Source organism: Epargyreus clarus, unplaced genomic scaffold, assembly GCF_041222505.1.
Source record: "Epargyreus clarus isolate Ecla_fem2 unplaced genomic scaffold, WU_Ecla_fem_2.2 ptg000022l, whole genome shotgun sequence".
NCBI lineage: Eukaryota > Metazoa > Arthropoda > Insecta > Lepidoptera > Hesperiidae > Epargyreus > Epargyreus clarus.
This window is the reverse complement of record NW_027332229.1, coordinates 491,186-508,482: the sequence shown is the minus strand read 5'-3', so window position 1 is coordinate 508,482 and position 17,297 is coordinate 491,186. Positions and strand designations below refer to the sequence as shown.

The 17,297-nt window shown below is 35.4% G+C and overlaps 1 protein-coding gene and 1 non-coding gene across 10 annotated transcripts in view; both read right to left on the bottom strand.

Annotated features, from left to right (window-relative positions):
• Positions 1-17,297, bottom strand: part of LOC140751235 (uncharacterized) — a 92,619-nt gene that overhangs the window by 38,637 nt on the left and 36,685 nt on the right. Inside the window, exon 1 of one of the 9 annotated variants that reach the window (XM_073085119.1) lies at positions 14,702-15,108. The exons of 6 other annotated variants lie outside the window; for them this stretch is intronic. In XM_073085119.1, coding sequence (XP_072941220.1) covers positions 14,702-14,903 — 202 coding nt within the window. In that variant the 5' untranslated portion in view covers positions 14,904-15,108. Of the gene's footprint in view, positions 1-2,620; positions 2,932-11,800; positions 12,166-14,701; positions 15,109-17,297 lie in introns of those variants that run through there. 2 more of the 9 variants (XM_073085113.1, XM_073085117.1) reach the window with 2 other exon arrangements.
• TRNAG-GCC (transfer RNA glycine (anticodon GCC)) lies at positions 346-416 on the bottom strand. The gene has a single exon. It is a non-coding gene; the product is annotated as a tRNA-Gly (tRNA).

Genomic DNA, 17,297 nt, shown 5'->3' with positions numbered 1-17,297 from the left:
TACAAATTTACAGTTAAGTATGGTTATATAATGGTTTTTAAAAACGCGGACGAAGCCGCGGGTGCCACTACTTACTAATAAAAACAAAAAATCATTTAATTTAAGATATTAACAAATGATAATTACATTTTATGGAAAACTGATGAATATTTACAAAAAAATTGACAGCTACCAAATAAATAAAACAATGCCGGTTGCAAAACCGAAAGTGAAATATTTTGTCTCTGACTATCGCAATAAAAATATTTAATTTCAGAATTGATGTATATTTTTGGTAAAAAAAAAACATATATTTGAAAAAAAATGTGTCCAATATTAAAAAAAACATTACACACGTTTTTGATATGCATCGGCCGGGAATCGAACCCGGGCCGCCCGCGTGGCAGGCGAGCATTCTACCACTGAACCACCGATGCTACACATGAACTGACAAAATTCGTATATATATTCGTACAGGTTTCTACACAAATATACCTTTATTTTAAAAGTAAAAAAACATTTATATTTATGGTCGACTCAGAGGACGCCACCATATCTTTCTAGCTTTAATAGTTTATAGCTTCTATGTAACTACTTAATTTCCGAAGTCTTTTACAAGATATGTGTTAATAATTAAATTTTAAATATATATTTTTTTATTTCTTTTTTTCTAAAAGTTACATTTAATTATTTACAATATTAACCTAATAAAATAGTACAAAATAATATATGAAACAGGCTTTAAAAATACTTATTATAAAATAGTTAAATATAATAAGCTTCATCCAAATTGTTGTCTCTTGGAAGAGTCCCCAAAACGATGGCGACATTACCTCGCTGAATAGCAAAGCTAATTCTCTGCCCGAGGTAAGCGCCAGCCCTTTGGTCGTGAAAATAATTGGAAATTGCGAGTCGAACTCGCACACGCTACCACCGATTTTTCATTTATTTTTTTATTTTTTGTATTCCTTATAATAGCAATCATAGAAGTAAAATGCACCGAGAAATTTCGAACCATCTATAACGGTTAAAGAGTTAATGCGCTAAACGCCGAGAAATTGTAGTTATTTAAGCTTTGTTTAGTATAGTCGCGTTCCGATCCGGTAGTAGTTTAAGAAAATATTGTAACTGACAATTTGTAAGTGCCGCCGTTGGCCTATTCAAAATAAATATATTTCATTTCATTTCATTTCATATGTTGTTATAGTGGCCAACGTAACATATTTACATACTTTTTAACTATAAATACTCATTTATACATTTTTATCATTTCGTGGCTTATTTATATTACAAATATATGTAAAGAAAAAGTTTTTTTTTTAATATTTTTATCATCTATGATTTCAATCGTTTTTATGAGTATCTAATATTTATGACATTGACGTCGTGAAATTAAATGTGAAAAGAATCGTGGAAAGCAACTGTTAGCTATATATTCAATTTATTTAATTACAGTATTATTTTAATTAATTATTTTGTGTTATATACATGATGTGTTATTTTTATAATAATAAGTGCTCATTTATATAGTCACTGGCTATATGGGTTATACGATTGTGTGCATTAACATAAAAAAAGAAAAAGAACGCGCTTGGCGCGAGACTTTACGCGGGAATAATAAAAGTTGTAAATTGAACCAAGAAAATAGTTTATGTTATTACAACATTATAACATTTCTCTAAATTTCAGAGCAACAACATTGCTTCTTTTAAGTCCACTAGATACGAAAGATCAATCATCATCATGAATCTATTATTGTCCCACTGCTGGGCACGGGTCTCCTCTCAAAATGAGAAGAATTAGGCCATAAACGCTTATTACACAACCCGATATGAAGGGCCCTGCATCCAGGGTGGGCGTGTACCCTAGTTAGGGAGCTAGGCAGATCGGGATGATCCGATCGCCCTAAATAGGGACACTAACTCCCTAAGTCTTATTACACCACTCTTAGTTAGGGTTAGGGTGCCTCAAAATTGGGTGGTCTAATAAGGCCTATAGTCCACGGCGCTGGCCAAGTATAGGTACCTTTGGAAACTTTTAAAAAGTTTTTTTCGGGGAAGGAGGTTTCCGCACGATGTATTCCTTCACCGTTTAAGCAAGTGATTATTAATTTCTAATACGTAAAATACTGATAAAATCAGAGGTGCCTGGTATTTGAAACTTGTTCAAGATCAATATTACAAGTATATTATCATCGCGGCGTGTTGTTGCATTTTATTTATACACAAGAACAAAAGATTCGATGACGCAAACGCGGAAGGTCCCGAGTTCCGTCTTGTTTCCGGAGTTTCCTGCTTATTAGAAAATGGTAATGGAATTGGTGATAGAACCCTTTGTGGTTCGACTCCGGCGGTACCACCGCCACACCTATTTCTGCCTAATAACAGCAGTGTTAGGCGCTGCTATGTTTCGTTTTGAAGGGTGTAATACTTTTTCGAGGCGTTCCAGCTTAGTCCTCAGGAGTAACGGCGCATTTGTGGTCGACTTCAGATAGGAATATCTATATCCTATCTGGGGTTGATTACAGATGTCCATGGGCGGTACTAGATACTTACCATCAGGTGGGCTGCATGCTCGTCTGCTACCTACTCCTATATTATAATAGCATACACAAAACAACAACAAATATTAACATACGAACCAATAAATCGTTCCGGTGATGACGCGCCTTCCGCCTTATTACTTTGAGTGACGTCATTCCGCAAACCGTGTTGTTTACGCAAATGTTTTGTCAAATTCGACACCGTAGTCTTGTAATTCAACACCTTTTTGCATATAGCACACTCGGCGAAAAAATTCCCTGTGTCGACAAAGTATTTCCAAGCGAAACTTGACACTTTTGGCGCCATTATCTCACATTATCTCACAAAGTCGATGCAATAATGTCCCGCCAAAAAAGTAATATTTTCGTCTTCAAATTAATAGGTTAGTTAAAATTTAATTTTATAATTCTAGGATGGATACAAGATTTTTTTTGGTTTGTCAATATACCTTCTTAAGATGTAAATTAATATTTATAAAAATACTCTTTACATAACGAATATAACGACGTATCAAATAAAAATGCCATGTACTAAATTATTTATATACGTTTTTACATTTATAACTAGATGGCGTTAGTAGCAATTTCAGCAGAAAGTATTCAACGACATCCGAAAACGATGAAGCATTGCATTTTATTATACCGGTATGTATTTAAAATTGGAAACTGTATTAGGTCGTACCTAATCCCGAATATATTGGATTAGGTTCTAAATACTATTAATACATAACCTAACAAGTACCTATTCCCTGACGTCAAGTATTAGTCACACATATTATTTCATTTATACAGTCTGATTCACTTCACTATATCACTAAAATATCTATTATTCATTGAATATTACCGAAATAGTTTATAAATGCGTCTACGTTTGTAATAAAATAGCAACAATCCGATATATTTGTTGCATAGCGCGTCCATTACACTGCATACTAACCGTGCTGACGTTGTGCTCAGTGCTGGCAGATGTGAGCACGAATTCACCCGAAACTTGCCGATCGTTGCCGAGTTATCATCTGTCTCTATCTTTTACGGCGACAACACATTCCTAAGCGTCATAATAGTTTAATTCATTTTTCTACCTAATATTAATATCTAATACTAATATTTCAGCTCGATTTCGTGTAATAGGTAATTTTATATGCGTTTTTAATGTCATTAGCTTTATCCATAGAAACAGTGATGACGATCACCGTCTACTTTTTATACCGAAGGTATTAAAAAGGTATTAAATACTCTTGAGAGTTGTAAAGATAAAGAGAGCTCCCTTGAGAACCGAATTCCCTAAACAACAAGCAGCGACGGATCAAGAGTTCTGACCGCCCTAGGCTAATTATGAAGGAAGACGCACCCCCACCGTTACGATAGACCTCAAAAGTAATATGTTAGTTTTGACTTTGTTTACTAGCATGAAATGAAAAGTGCCGAAGACACAATTTTGGCGCGCCCCGCCGATCCTCGCGCCCTAGGCTGCAGCCTAATTAGCCTAAGGATTAATCAGGCCCTAACAACAACACACTATCATACTTATCATGATTTACAATTTATTTTATTTGTTAATATCATTTTTTGTGGATATTATTACTTTAATAATAACTAGCTGACACGGCAAACTTTGTTCCGCCTCAAGATCAATTTGTCAAATATATTTCAATTTATTTCAATATAGCCTATGTTACTCGTAGATAAAGTAGCTTTCGAATGGTGAAAGAATTTTAAAAATCGGTCCAGTAGTTTGTGAGCCTATTTATTACAACCAAACAAACAAACAAAGTTTTCCTCTTTATAATATTAGTGTAGATATTATTACAAGATGAAATAAAACTACTTGCCTATAAGTATTTCATATAAGTATAACATTTATATTACGTAATTCTTGTTATATTAAAAGCTCTTTGGTGCATTAAAACTTTGCGTTCATTTTCATTTATTTGTTTGTATGATTTCGATTTTATATTTTTACTAGTGGTGCCCGCGGCTTCGCCCGCATTTTAAAAAAATAATATGACATACATAAAACGGAAAATTTGTACCTGCATTGGAATGACAGTGGTGCCATCTGTCGAAAATTGGTCTTACCAACTCCCAAACCCTCGTGGGCTCTTGGACAACAACTTTGCTAAAGATCATCACTTGATCATATGCATAGATTCCGATTCTATAACTACTTACGAATTAAAAAAAATATTAAAAAAACCTTTTCCCACGGACGAAATTGTGAATCTAAACCATTCTCAAGTCCCCTTGAACTCATAACAAATTTCATCAAAATCAGTCCAGTCGTTTAGGAGGAGTTCAGTGACATACACACGCACATAAGAAATATATATATACAAAGATATAATATAGGAGTAACAGACGACCATGCAGTACACCTGATGTTAAGTTAAGCTACTGCCGCTCATGGACATCTGTAATCAACTCCAGGTAGGATTAGATATTCCTGCCTGAGTTCGGCCTCAGACTCAGATGCGCCGCTACACCTGAGGACTAAGCTGGAACGCCTAAGCCAAGTATGTCTCCCCTACCACACCCTTCAAACGAGAACAGAACAGAGTTTAAAACTGCTGTTATGAGGCAGAAATAGGTGTTACGGTGGTGCCGCCGGAGTCGAACCACAACGGGTTCTAGTAATATCTAAAATACGTAATTATCTAAAGTACGTAATACCGCAGCACACAGTTAGTTTAATACAAGACATCGAACAGCCAATAAATATAGACTTCACAATTGGCGATCATTTTCTGTTCACACATACGACTATGAAATCTGATATAGCTCGTGGCTCGGAAACTACAAATCAGTACCTCCCACTCCTGCGAGCCGTGTACACTACCGCGGCAAAAATAAAAAAAATCTCAAAATGGCGCCTTGTACTATAAGATGGTGTGGTAAAAACAGTAAGAATTCGTGTATACGCACAGACGGCATTACATTTCATAGGTAAGTTGGTGTTATAAACAGAATTGATTTGTTTGTAATAAATCGGAGCTCATCTTATACTGGTCTTGGATTGTCATGCTTTGAACTCTTTCATGATTCTAGCTCTTTCTTTCACTAGTAATATTTGTACTATCTCTTTCTCTCTTTATTAATCTGTTATCGGTTAGAGCCGCGTTTCCCAACCTGTGGTCCGCGGACCCCTGGGGGTCCGCGAGTATATGTAAGGGGGTCCGCGGTGTCATCTCCGGACCATACATAAATTGCTCATTAAATGCAAAACAGTCGCTAAACGAAAAATCAGCAAACCAGTTTTATTAGAAAAACGTGATGTAAGCACACGGTATTTTAAAAAAATTAAAAAGATGCATCCAATGATGTATAACAGTATTATTAATCTAAAAAATACGTGTGGCACTCGGAGACTGCCGCGGTAAAGCTATTGCATAGCATTTTTTATGCTATGAAAACGCTCAGAAGGAATTCCAGAAATACAATATATTCTTCCATAATCATCAAAATTTACATTAATACATCTTTATCCACTATTTTATCATATCTCCATTATATAAGATATTGCAAATATCAGCTGACATTTCATAACTCCAAGCAAGACTGAACATTCTAAAATATAAAATAGAAAAGTATTTAATAAGTGACATAAAGTATTAACAACCAGCAATATAAATGGATCAATGCGATGTGCCTGTGACATTTGGCCGAATGTTACAGGTACATCGCATTTTTCATTAATAAATGCACTTTGTTTATTCATATTTAAAACACTTTGTACACAAATTATTTGTACCATAAATCATAATGGCGTTTTGATTTTGTGCTGTCAAGTCTGTCAGTTGTAATTGTACGTTTAAAAATAACAAACACTCTTTTACGTTATTTTATCAATCCAGAATTCAACATAGCTTATGTTGATAAAACATATTATTTGGACAATATGGTAATATAATTTTGAATTTTATAATGGGAATATAAAATATACTTCACGCAATTTTAATATTTGTGCACGGATTATAAAAAAATGTGTATTACTGCCATCTGTGTTCAAGTTGACGAATTAAGGTTATCAAATAAAATAATAAGGAATGTAAAATAATACTTTATTCAATTATATCCATATTTTTCTATTGACAGTCAACAACTCGGTTGCCTGGAGACTTGATATCCAACAGTCCTCCACCGCTACTAAAAAATTTTCACTTACACCACCAGGGGCGCCGGCAGCATTTGGTCAAGGTGACGGCGCACCAGTATGCCATTTTCAGTTCTGACTTGATAATGGAGTCTACCTAATCTTCGGATGACGACTCCGAACTCCCATTTAACTCTTGGGTTGGTGTAACTGCGGACTTGTACCTTATCACCTTGTCCGAACTCCTGCGTTGGCGGTGCATTGTAATGTAATCTGGATAGTAGGGCGGATTTCTTAAATAAGGCATGCATATAGGTTCTTACCTCTCTGCCGAACATTAACTGATAAGGTGATAACTCTTTTGTATTAGGTGTACGTCTCAAGCGTGCCTTGACAGTTAACAGTTTATCAAATAAACTTCCGCTCTTGCTGATATAAAAGAACATTCAGGTATTAGCCGATTATTTTCTTTTTGTACATTCAAAAATTTAAATTTTAGCTTTGTATATATTTCTTCAAATTCGTACCTGTATTTTATTTCCTCTTCTAAATTTTCTTCTTCTGTAAGCCATTCAATTTTTTCTTGAATCGCGTAGAATTTGTTCAAATTTTCTTGTAAAGAATTCAGTCGTATATTTATTTCTTCAATGTCAATTTTTTCTATTCCCGAAATGTAATTTTCGGTTCGTTTCATTAACCCACGTAATGTGGCTCGTATTTCCTTATTGTTTTTTAGTTCATTCGACATCTCGTCGCCAATATCAAATAAAATAATAAGGAATGTAAAATAATACTTTATTCAATTATATCCATATTTTTCTATTGACAGTCAACAACTCGGTTGCCTGGAGACTTGATAGTTGGATATCAAGTCTCCAGGCAACCGAGTTGTTGAAAGGTGTTACTTATTTTCGTTACGGAATTTCTCGATTCGGTCGCCGCGCTCAAAGCCCGCGATAAAAGCTATGCAATAGCTTAAAAAAAAAACAAGAACAAAATACATAAATCGGTCTTTCAAATTATGTTTTTTTTTTGCTCTTCATTTTATTAAGGAGGTCCGTGAATAATGTGCTTGATTTCCTAAGGGTCCGTGGACTAAAAAAGGTTGGGAAACGCTGGGTTAGAGAAATATATAAAACCTATTATGTATCGAAAATATTTTAAAATGTATTTCGCTTACTATAAACTTTAGATTTATTATTGTAAAATTATTATAATACTTACTCGTTAACTTAGCCACCCTCAATATGTCAATAAAATATAGTGACGCAAAATACGTTTTTGGCGTCTCTATATTTTATGTGATGTCTTACTATTTTTTTATAAAACTGAAATAGTTAATGGGCATTCAGTCCACCTGATGGTAAATTATCAGCTCATGTAGATCAGAGGATCTACCTGAAACCGACTACAGATACGTTGCACCTGAGGACCAGGGGGCCACCACCATCTTTTAAAAACCATCATAGTTCAGGCAAGTTTTATTTCCTCCTTAAAACACTAAAATATTTCGTCATACACAGTTGAACAAACTTAAACCCTTATTAATTTTTCGCTTATCCATTGTGTAAAACCAACTGAAATTGTCATATTTTGTTTAAAAAGTTAAGTTTCCTGCAAAAAAGTTAAAGTATGATTAAAATAATATTGTGTTAAGAGATGGTAGTAACCCCCTAGATGGATGCTCCATATATCAGCCAGCATCCACAGCCTTCCACATAAACGAGAAAATCGCGTTGAGACAGAAATAACTATGGCGGTGGTATTTGATACCTTCCCAGTATAGTAGGGGTTCTAACACCTTTAGATTAGAATATAATTTAATAAAAAAATACAACCGATTTCTATGTCACTACAAAGTAAAAAATAATTGAAATAAATGTTGGTTTAGTACATAGTTCTGAAGTCGGCGCTCAATATATTTCGTTGGATAACGATGTAAACAGCGTGTCCAATATGAGCAGAATTTATTTTATTTATTTTCAATCTATACATATAAATAAAATTGGAGTGTCTGTTCTTAATATTGAAATAACCGCTTTACCTGAATATACATATGGTACGTACACCAAAATAACATTTTCTTTAACTTTTGTCTGTCTGTCTGTATGTTCTGGGTAATCTCTGAAATGGCTGGACCGATTTTGACGGGACTTTTATTGGCAGGTAGCTGATGTAATAAGGAGTAACTTAGGCTACTTATATTTTTGTCCCTGTAGTACCGGGACCAGAATAGGGCTACGGTAACCCTTGCCTGTCGTAAGAGGCGACTAAAAGGGGCTTCCGGGGTTGCGGGCGGCAAGAGTGGGAGCTCAAACCGTCCAGCAAGCGACCCCGGGAAGGACAGCGGTTTGTGTGGTCGCATATCGCTGTAATCACCAGGGGATGTGAGAGGAGCGTAAATTGCTCCCCCCAGGGCAGAGCCCGATAAAAGGGCATCGCGTTAGGAGGACTCCGGTCGTGTTCCGTTGGAGATCCCGGAGTTCTCCACCAAACGCTGAGGACGGCCACCGGGGGGGTTTTAGTGTGGTAAAAATCCCACATAACCCGGCGTCACTCCCATGGCGTCGGGTACCTTTTGAAGGTTTCCCCCTCGTCAACAAAAAAAAAAAAAAAAAAAAGGCTACTTATATTTTAGAACTAGCTGTGCCCCGCGGTTTCACCCGCGTTATTTCTTTTTAACGCGTGTGAAACCGCGGGGCACAGCTAGTAAATAACATTATGTAATACCTTATATTTCAAACAAACTATACATACACAATTATTCTACGTAATTGCTAGTAATATATACCACTAACTAAAACCGTAAAATCAATTAATTTATCGAAACAAAGACTCGTCAAACGCGGAAGCATTAGTTCCTACCTTCCTACTTCCGAGCGAAAGGTTTTCCTGGTATGTATTAGAAAAAATATGTACCATTTTATTGTAATTTGAAATGTAAGTTTATAAGTGTATATTTTCAGTACAATACTTTTTTATTTACTAGCTGACCCGGCAAACGTTGTTGCCATATAAATAAAAAATACCAATACGCATTTGTCCAGCGCGGTGGATTATGGCCTAATCCTTCTCATTATGAGAGGTGACCCGTGCCCATCAGTGGGACATTATTGGGTTGTTGATGATGATGATGATGAAATAAAAAAATGTTAAGGATGAAAATCTGTTATCACTGGGGTATGAAAAATAGATAGTAGCCGATTCTCAGACCTACTGAATATGCATATAAAATTTCAGAGAAATGCCGGTTCGAATTAGGAAGTATGAAGCAAACGTTCTTGAAATAAATAACCCAGAAGACATATGCTGTATTTTTTATTTTGGTTTGATAAAAAAAAACTATAATATGTCTATGATCATATGGTTAAAGTATCTGTTTGTTTCATCGGCCATTTGTATAGCTTATTACTTCGTCATAAAGTGCTCAAATAATCAACGAATTTAAATCAAATGACGCACTTACTTTATAAACAAACGTACGTAACATCTGGCAACTGTTTTTGGAAATCATTTACCTTTACTGTATACGACTTTGAATAGATTTAAGACCTCTTACGTCATAGGTTTAAATTTAACAAACGTCTTTACGTCTTCAGTCTTGTAAATATAGATTTTTATATAATATAGGAGTAGCAGACGAGCATGCAGTTCACCTGATGGTAAGTGGCTACTGCCCCCCATGGACATCTGTAATCAACCCCAGATAGGATTAGATATTCCTACCTGAAGTTGGCCACAGATGTGCCGCTACCCCTGAGGATTAAGCTGGAACGCCTCGGAAAAGTCTGTCTCCCTTACCACACCCTTCAAACCGGAACACAGCAGCGCCTAACACTGCTGTTATAAGGTAGAAATAGGTGTGGCGGTGGTGCCGCCGGAGTCGAACCACAAAGGGTTCTACCACCTTTAAATCAAAGCAATATCCGAAAGAACCAGTAATTCAGTAAACCTTTCTGAATTTTACAGTAGGGGTAAAGAGGGGGAGCTTAGATGCACAAGCTTCCTCTTTTACTTTGATCCTATTCCTCCCTGACACTAATAGCAACGCCATATTTTGACACAATGTTTTTACAACCATTTGTTGTCTGCCATTTTTTACGTCAAAATTCACTTCCTATGAATAACAGGAAGGCGGTGCTATTCTTACTCAAAATATTCAAAAACAAAACTATATAATATACATCAGAACGTTATTTATTTATAGATGTACGAAGGCCGTATTAATAAATATAGTAGTTAACAATAAATTTATTCGAGTTCATTACGCTTTATTGTCCTTGCTGGGCATCGCGTATGTTGCCTCTGAAGTAAGGACAATTACGTCCACAACTGTTATGAGTAGACTACTAGATATAGATACTAAGTACAGTACTAGATACAGATACTAAGTATCCCGTTCGTTGATATTTATACTTGTCCCATAAAATACTAGTTAGTACAAGGTATGTGTAACATTAAGAAGTCTAGCTATACCAATAGACGGCATTGTTAACTTTTAATGGTGAAGACGATAGCGCAACTGCAAACGTTTTACAAATATAAAATATTACTAGCTGACCCGGCAAACATTGTGTTGCCATATAAATAAAAAATGTTAGGGGTGAACAACCCTTATCACTTAGGGGTATGAAAAATAGATAGTAGCCGATTCTCAGACCTACTGAATATGCATATAAAATTTGGTGAAAATCGGTAAAGCCGTTCCGGAGGAGTACGGTAACTAACATTGTGACACGAGAATTTTATATATAAGATATTATATCTGTCTATGAAATAACGTATTATGTCATTTAACTTTAAAAACAATTTCATCAGACAACAACGCAAAAAGACAAATACGCCTAGACTTATCAGATAAAACACTAACTTATACAGACAAATGTACTTTGTATTAAGTTCAGATTAAAACTACTTCGCAACAATCCGCTACAAGTATGTATGATGGTATATATTTTAAGCCATGCAGTATGTAACACCCTCCCTCCCTCAAAGGATGCGTGCAGAGGCAAAAAATTAAAAATATACACCACCATACATACCGCCATGTGTGTTTCGCTCCAAAACGAAGCATCATCAGGGTAAGTTGACTCTGCGACGTTTAATCGTTAATGTACTTTGATTTTATTCACTGTACTCATAGATTACTTATAAATACATATTGATATTATGATGGTAAAGATACGAACCATGAAGATATAACGCCGGCGATGACGTACGACGGGCTGCTGTCTCGTCGTCATTTATTTTTTTTAACTGAAGTAGCTCTTCTTTTACATGACTATGTGCCCTTTTGAGATGCTTCATCAAATTCGATACAGAACTCTTATATACAAAGTCGCTATGACATATAGTACACTCCGCAACATAATCTCCTTTGTTCAAAAAGTACTTCCAAACGGCACTGCGCTTTCTTGGACTCATAATTTCACTCAATTGTTACGTTTAATGACACCACCACGAGATACTACTTAGCTGCTATTTCACATACAATTAACACTGACGAATACGACCCGAGGTCGCCCGACTAAAGCCGGGACTACCCGAACGCGTGGCAGGCGGCAGCTTGGCAGCAGGTTATGTTACTGTAAATAATACTAGATACTTTCAACAAATACGTAGTAAGTTAGAGTATGTTACGAACCTAGTATTTGAGTTACTATTATAATAACGTCGTGTTCTAGTATATACGCTTCATTTTAATATTCCCGATACACTATATTAAATAACATGAATTAACTTAAAGTATTGTTCGTGTCACTAAGTCATATATCACTTTTTCACCGAGATATGCACTAACAAGGCAAATAACGTTGTATATATTCTACGAGTATTCAAATATCACTTTACCGTGTCCGTAATATTCAAAGAAAGCGGTTTCTTTGTGCCCGTTACTAAGTTATAGTATATAATAATAATCTATGGTGCTCGTTGCGCGTACTTCAACTGTCTGCTTGACGCGGCTGACATCGGTCCGACGCTGTGCAAGTACGAGTACGGAGAAACCCGAGCTCTACCGAGTATTGCCGAGTTGTCTTCTATCTCTCTTGAACATTACGCTGTCGCGGCCTAAATGTTATCTAAAGTACGCGTTCGAGTATCTTTACTGAGAAGTATTTACCTGGTACTTGGTTAATACGCGTTGTATGACTACGTGACTAGTACGCCACGATTATATATTCTCTGGATGACACTAATGCTTATATTTGTATAGTCCGCGTAAAAGTGCTAGTCCTTTTTATGTATTTCTTAAGGAAAAAAAAAAGCGTAAACTTTAATTTTGATAAAATAGCTCGTATGCGGTATATATGCCAGCCACAATATATGCCAGCGTAACGAGTAAAATAATTGGCGAAATGCGAGTCAAACTCGCACACTGAGTGTTCTGTACGAACAAATTTTCATTTTATTAATGTTACTTACTTAGTATTCTTTTTATTGTAGTCTACCTATTACGATTCAATAGATAGAGCGAAAAATGAAAAACTGTGGTTACTTGTATAGCGACCCCAATTTATTTTCAATTTTTTTTATGTTTATTTTTTGTTATAGCGGCCACTGTAATACATACTTAGAATATGAAAGTTTCACTTTATGCACTTTAAATCCATGCAACAACCATTTTTTCTCACATCTACTAACCTAATTTGCGAATACAGCAGCGCAGCATATTTTAGCATTATTTAATGACGTAATTGATCATAATAGTGTTAAATACGGTTCCATTTATGATAAAATGCATCTTATGTCGCATAAATCGTCGATTTCTTTACCAACGATGTAACCATTGAGGTTCGCGCAACCAATCCAATATGGCGTCTAACTAGAGTGACCATAGTTCACAATCGGAATGGTATATTTGCAGGATGTGTTACATTTATATGGAGATCGACAACGTCAATAACCCAACATGAATACTTACTTCATTTCAAAAGTTAAAATAATGTCGAATTAGGCAAAATGAAAGCAGTGACGCGTAAATATTTTATCAGAATGAAATCGAGATCTAGCAATAAATCGTAAAGTTATAAAAATATATACTTAATACATATTCTCTTATGTGTAAAAGTGAATCTATAAGGTTAGTTGGGGTAAAATTCATTTTATTTCATTAATAAGCAACTTTTTTTATTAAATACGCCAAATAATAATTTGAAGGTGGTAGAACCCTTTGTGGTTCGACTCCGGCGGCACCACTGCCACACCTATTTCTACCTAATAACAGCAGTGTTAGGCGCTGCTGTGTTCCGGTTTGAAGGGTGTGGTAAGGGAGACAGACTTTTCCGAGGCGTTCCAGCTTATTCCTCAGGCGTAGCGGTGCATCTGTGGCCGACCTCAGGTAGGAATATCTAATCCTATCTGGGGTTGATTACAGATGTCCATGGGCGGCAGTAGCCATTTACCATCAGGTGGACTGCATGCTCGTCTGCTATTCCTATATTATAAAAAAAAAGTATTATGTGTCACCTCTATACCTATTTCATTGTAATCCTCAGAATATAATCAATTTATTTCACAGCTGTCTGAAACTTAAACAATATGTCCCGTTTTAGGCAGTGCGAACTGGTAGTCCAACATAACCCGTTTGGAGAAAGGCGACGTTGCCGCTTCGTGCATCAACAAGCGCGGTTGACGGCTGGTCAAATAGGACGCTTCAATTTGTGTTTTTATTTTTGTACCAGTTCTCTCGTATACCTACTATTACGTTTGTTGATTTATCTGTTTGTCTCACTCCGTTTGTTTTTATTAACTGCATGTTATGTAATATACCTACTTGGTTTTAATACCAAGAATATAAATTAGTAAGTACCTACCTACGAAGTCAGAATAGTGATATTATAAGGGTTATACTTTATATTAGACTAATTTTAGACTTATTTCATTTTATTATTCTTCTTAGCTAAGTAAGTATCTTGACAGTGTAAGATCTTTAAAAGTAAATAGATATCGACTTAAATGAAAGCGGATGCTGATGCGGATTTCTCTTTTGACGTCCGCAACTGCTGATGCTGATTTTTTTGTAAAATATATTGTTAAATCAACAATTATTTAAATTCTTAATTAGGTATTTTTAAATAGTAAATACTCACTTTCTTCAGCATCTTGTTTTACATTTTCACAATTTAAATACACGGCATACTCATCTGGATGTTTGCTTTTCAAGTGCCTTTTAAGTGGAGTGTTTGAACGACCCTTGCGCGAATATTCTTTCAGACATACATTACATCGGGCGTAGTTTGGGCTTGTTATCGTGAAAAATTGCCACACGGGACTTTTTAATGGAGGAGACATCACTAAAAAGTCAATAAATTTCACTTCACACTAACTAAACATACAACAAATGAATGCGTTCTGCTGTGTTGCAAATATTTGACAAACTATACACGTACACTCTATTTAATTGCAAATATGATATTTGCCTAAAAACTGTTTATACGAACGGCGAAAGTTACAGTTTTGTCTCTCGTCACAGACACTAACAGATTAGAGTCAAAAATTATTAAAATTGAACAGCCACAATGACGTCTGTTTGCACCAAGCGCGGGGCTTACACTGACAATGTATCAGAAATTAGAAGAAATCATTATAAATTCGAACTAAATGTTGCATATTCTCTATTTGCGAATGATTAATATGGCTATGTTATATAACTTATTTTCAAAATTAGCATCGATCAATGCTGATGCTGATTTTTAAAGGAAGCGGAAGCTCCGCTAATAGCGATGCTGAGGCTGATATTTACAATAAATACTTATTCTGCATAACATTCGTAACATATTAAATACTAAGTTAAAGAATTAACTAATTCTTTCTTAAAACAAAGCGATATTAAAATCTTCTTTTTTAAGTACAATTCATACTTAACTAACGTATTAGATAAGTAGGCAGCATACCTATTTCTGATCTTACAAGGAAATTACAGACATATGTATGTAAATTAAATGTCACTTGACGTTGTTGATATTTTAATAAGTTTTTAATTTTATTTTATAGATCCTAAGGTAGGTATTGAAGTTACATTAAATTGCTTTTGACTTACTTGTAGAGTGACTGTATATTTATTCGTTTTTTTTTTAGAAATTAGGCTTTTATTTTTTGAAGAAAGCTTATGATTTTAAAGTATTGTGTATAATATTTCGCTACCATGACACTATAAAATGGAGACATAGGTGATACCTATAAATATATTTTTCACTATCAAGAACAACCAGTATAAGTTGAGCTCCCATTTCTATATTTATTTACTATCGATATTAAGCAAGATATACGCCTGTAATATTTAACGATACGCGCGTATGTGCGGAGCGACACAGATTTCTGTAGGAACAACACAGAGTTCTGTAGGAAAAAAACAGTTCATACAGATGTTTGACGTTTACCAATCCACGCTTGGTTAACATGGTCTTATAGCTTGATCTTCTAAGGCTTCTAAGGGGAGTCTTACCCAACGGTAAGACAAATTAGTTGATGATATATTCTCCTTCATTTATAAAATTGCTCTATTCAAGTCTTCTCGAGGACTTATTAATAAATATTAATTGCAGACGCCAGAAACTGTCAAGGTTGTAACATAACTGCTACCTGCCCTTTCTAATGAATCAATTACTAAACGACTTCTATTGCGCATACTAAAATACGTAGTGGATGGGTACTTTTTCTGAAACTATGATTATTGATTACATATTACATTTACAGTGATATAAAAATAAGTTAAGAATGTGTACAACCCTTTGTTGGGTTGGAGGCACCATCGATACACCTATCGATAACAAAGACGTTTTCTACACTCACAGCCCCATACAAGAATTCCCAGTGTCGTGGGTGCTATGGACACACATAGATAAACATTCAACCCAAAAACAGAAATCTAAATTCATCATTTAGATATCTGTCTGGCCAGGGATCGAACCCGGGACCCTCTGCGCGTCAGACCGGTACCGCTTCGCTACGTGGATCGTCATGTCTGCCTAAAAACAGCAATGTTAAACGCTGTTGTGTTCCATTTTGAAGGGTGTGGTAAGAGAAACGTACTTAACCAAGGCATTCCAACTTCACATAGAATCTTATCTTATCTGAGGTTGATTATAGACGTCTATTACTGCAGTAGCCACCTCAGGTTGATTGCATGTTCATTGCTACTTTAATAGTATAAAAAACTCATTATATTATTATTCACAGGTATCCAAGTACTCCAGCAATCAAGGAAAAATGGATAAACGCGACTCGTCGAGAAAACTGGTTCCCATCAGCATACAGCGTCATATGCTCACGGCATTTCACCAAGGACTGTTTCTTCAGAATGAAAAACCGCCGTAGACTGCTCTGTACCGCTGTACCAACGTTAATGTTACCCAAATTGGTATGTAATGCAGTATGTGGATTCAGAGTTTTCCTTGTGATTTTAGCGTAGTTTTTAGTTTTTAAACTATAATTATTTAATGGTGTTCTTAACTTGGGCGCTATAGTGGACTCATAAAACAATTTATTTAAATGATATATTTTAGTACATTATTAATTTTTTTTTTTAATTAAAATCCTACTATTAGTAATAGGAGTTAGTGCTCCTATAAAAAGTAAATGGGTGGCCTTTGATAGCTAAATCTCATGTGCGTTTCCGTAATTTAGAGGGTACATGGAGTCGTTGCTATATTTTAGCTTAAAGGCCTTACCTTACCCGGTAAAGAG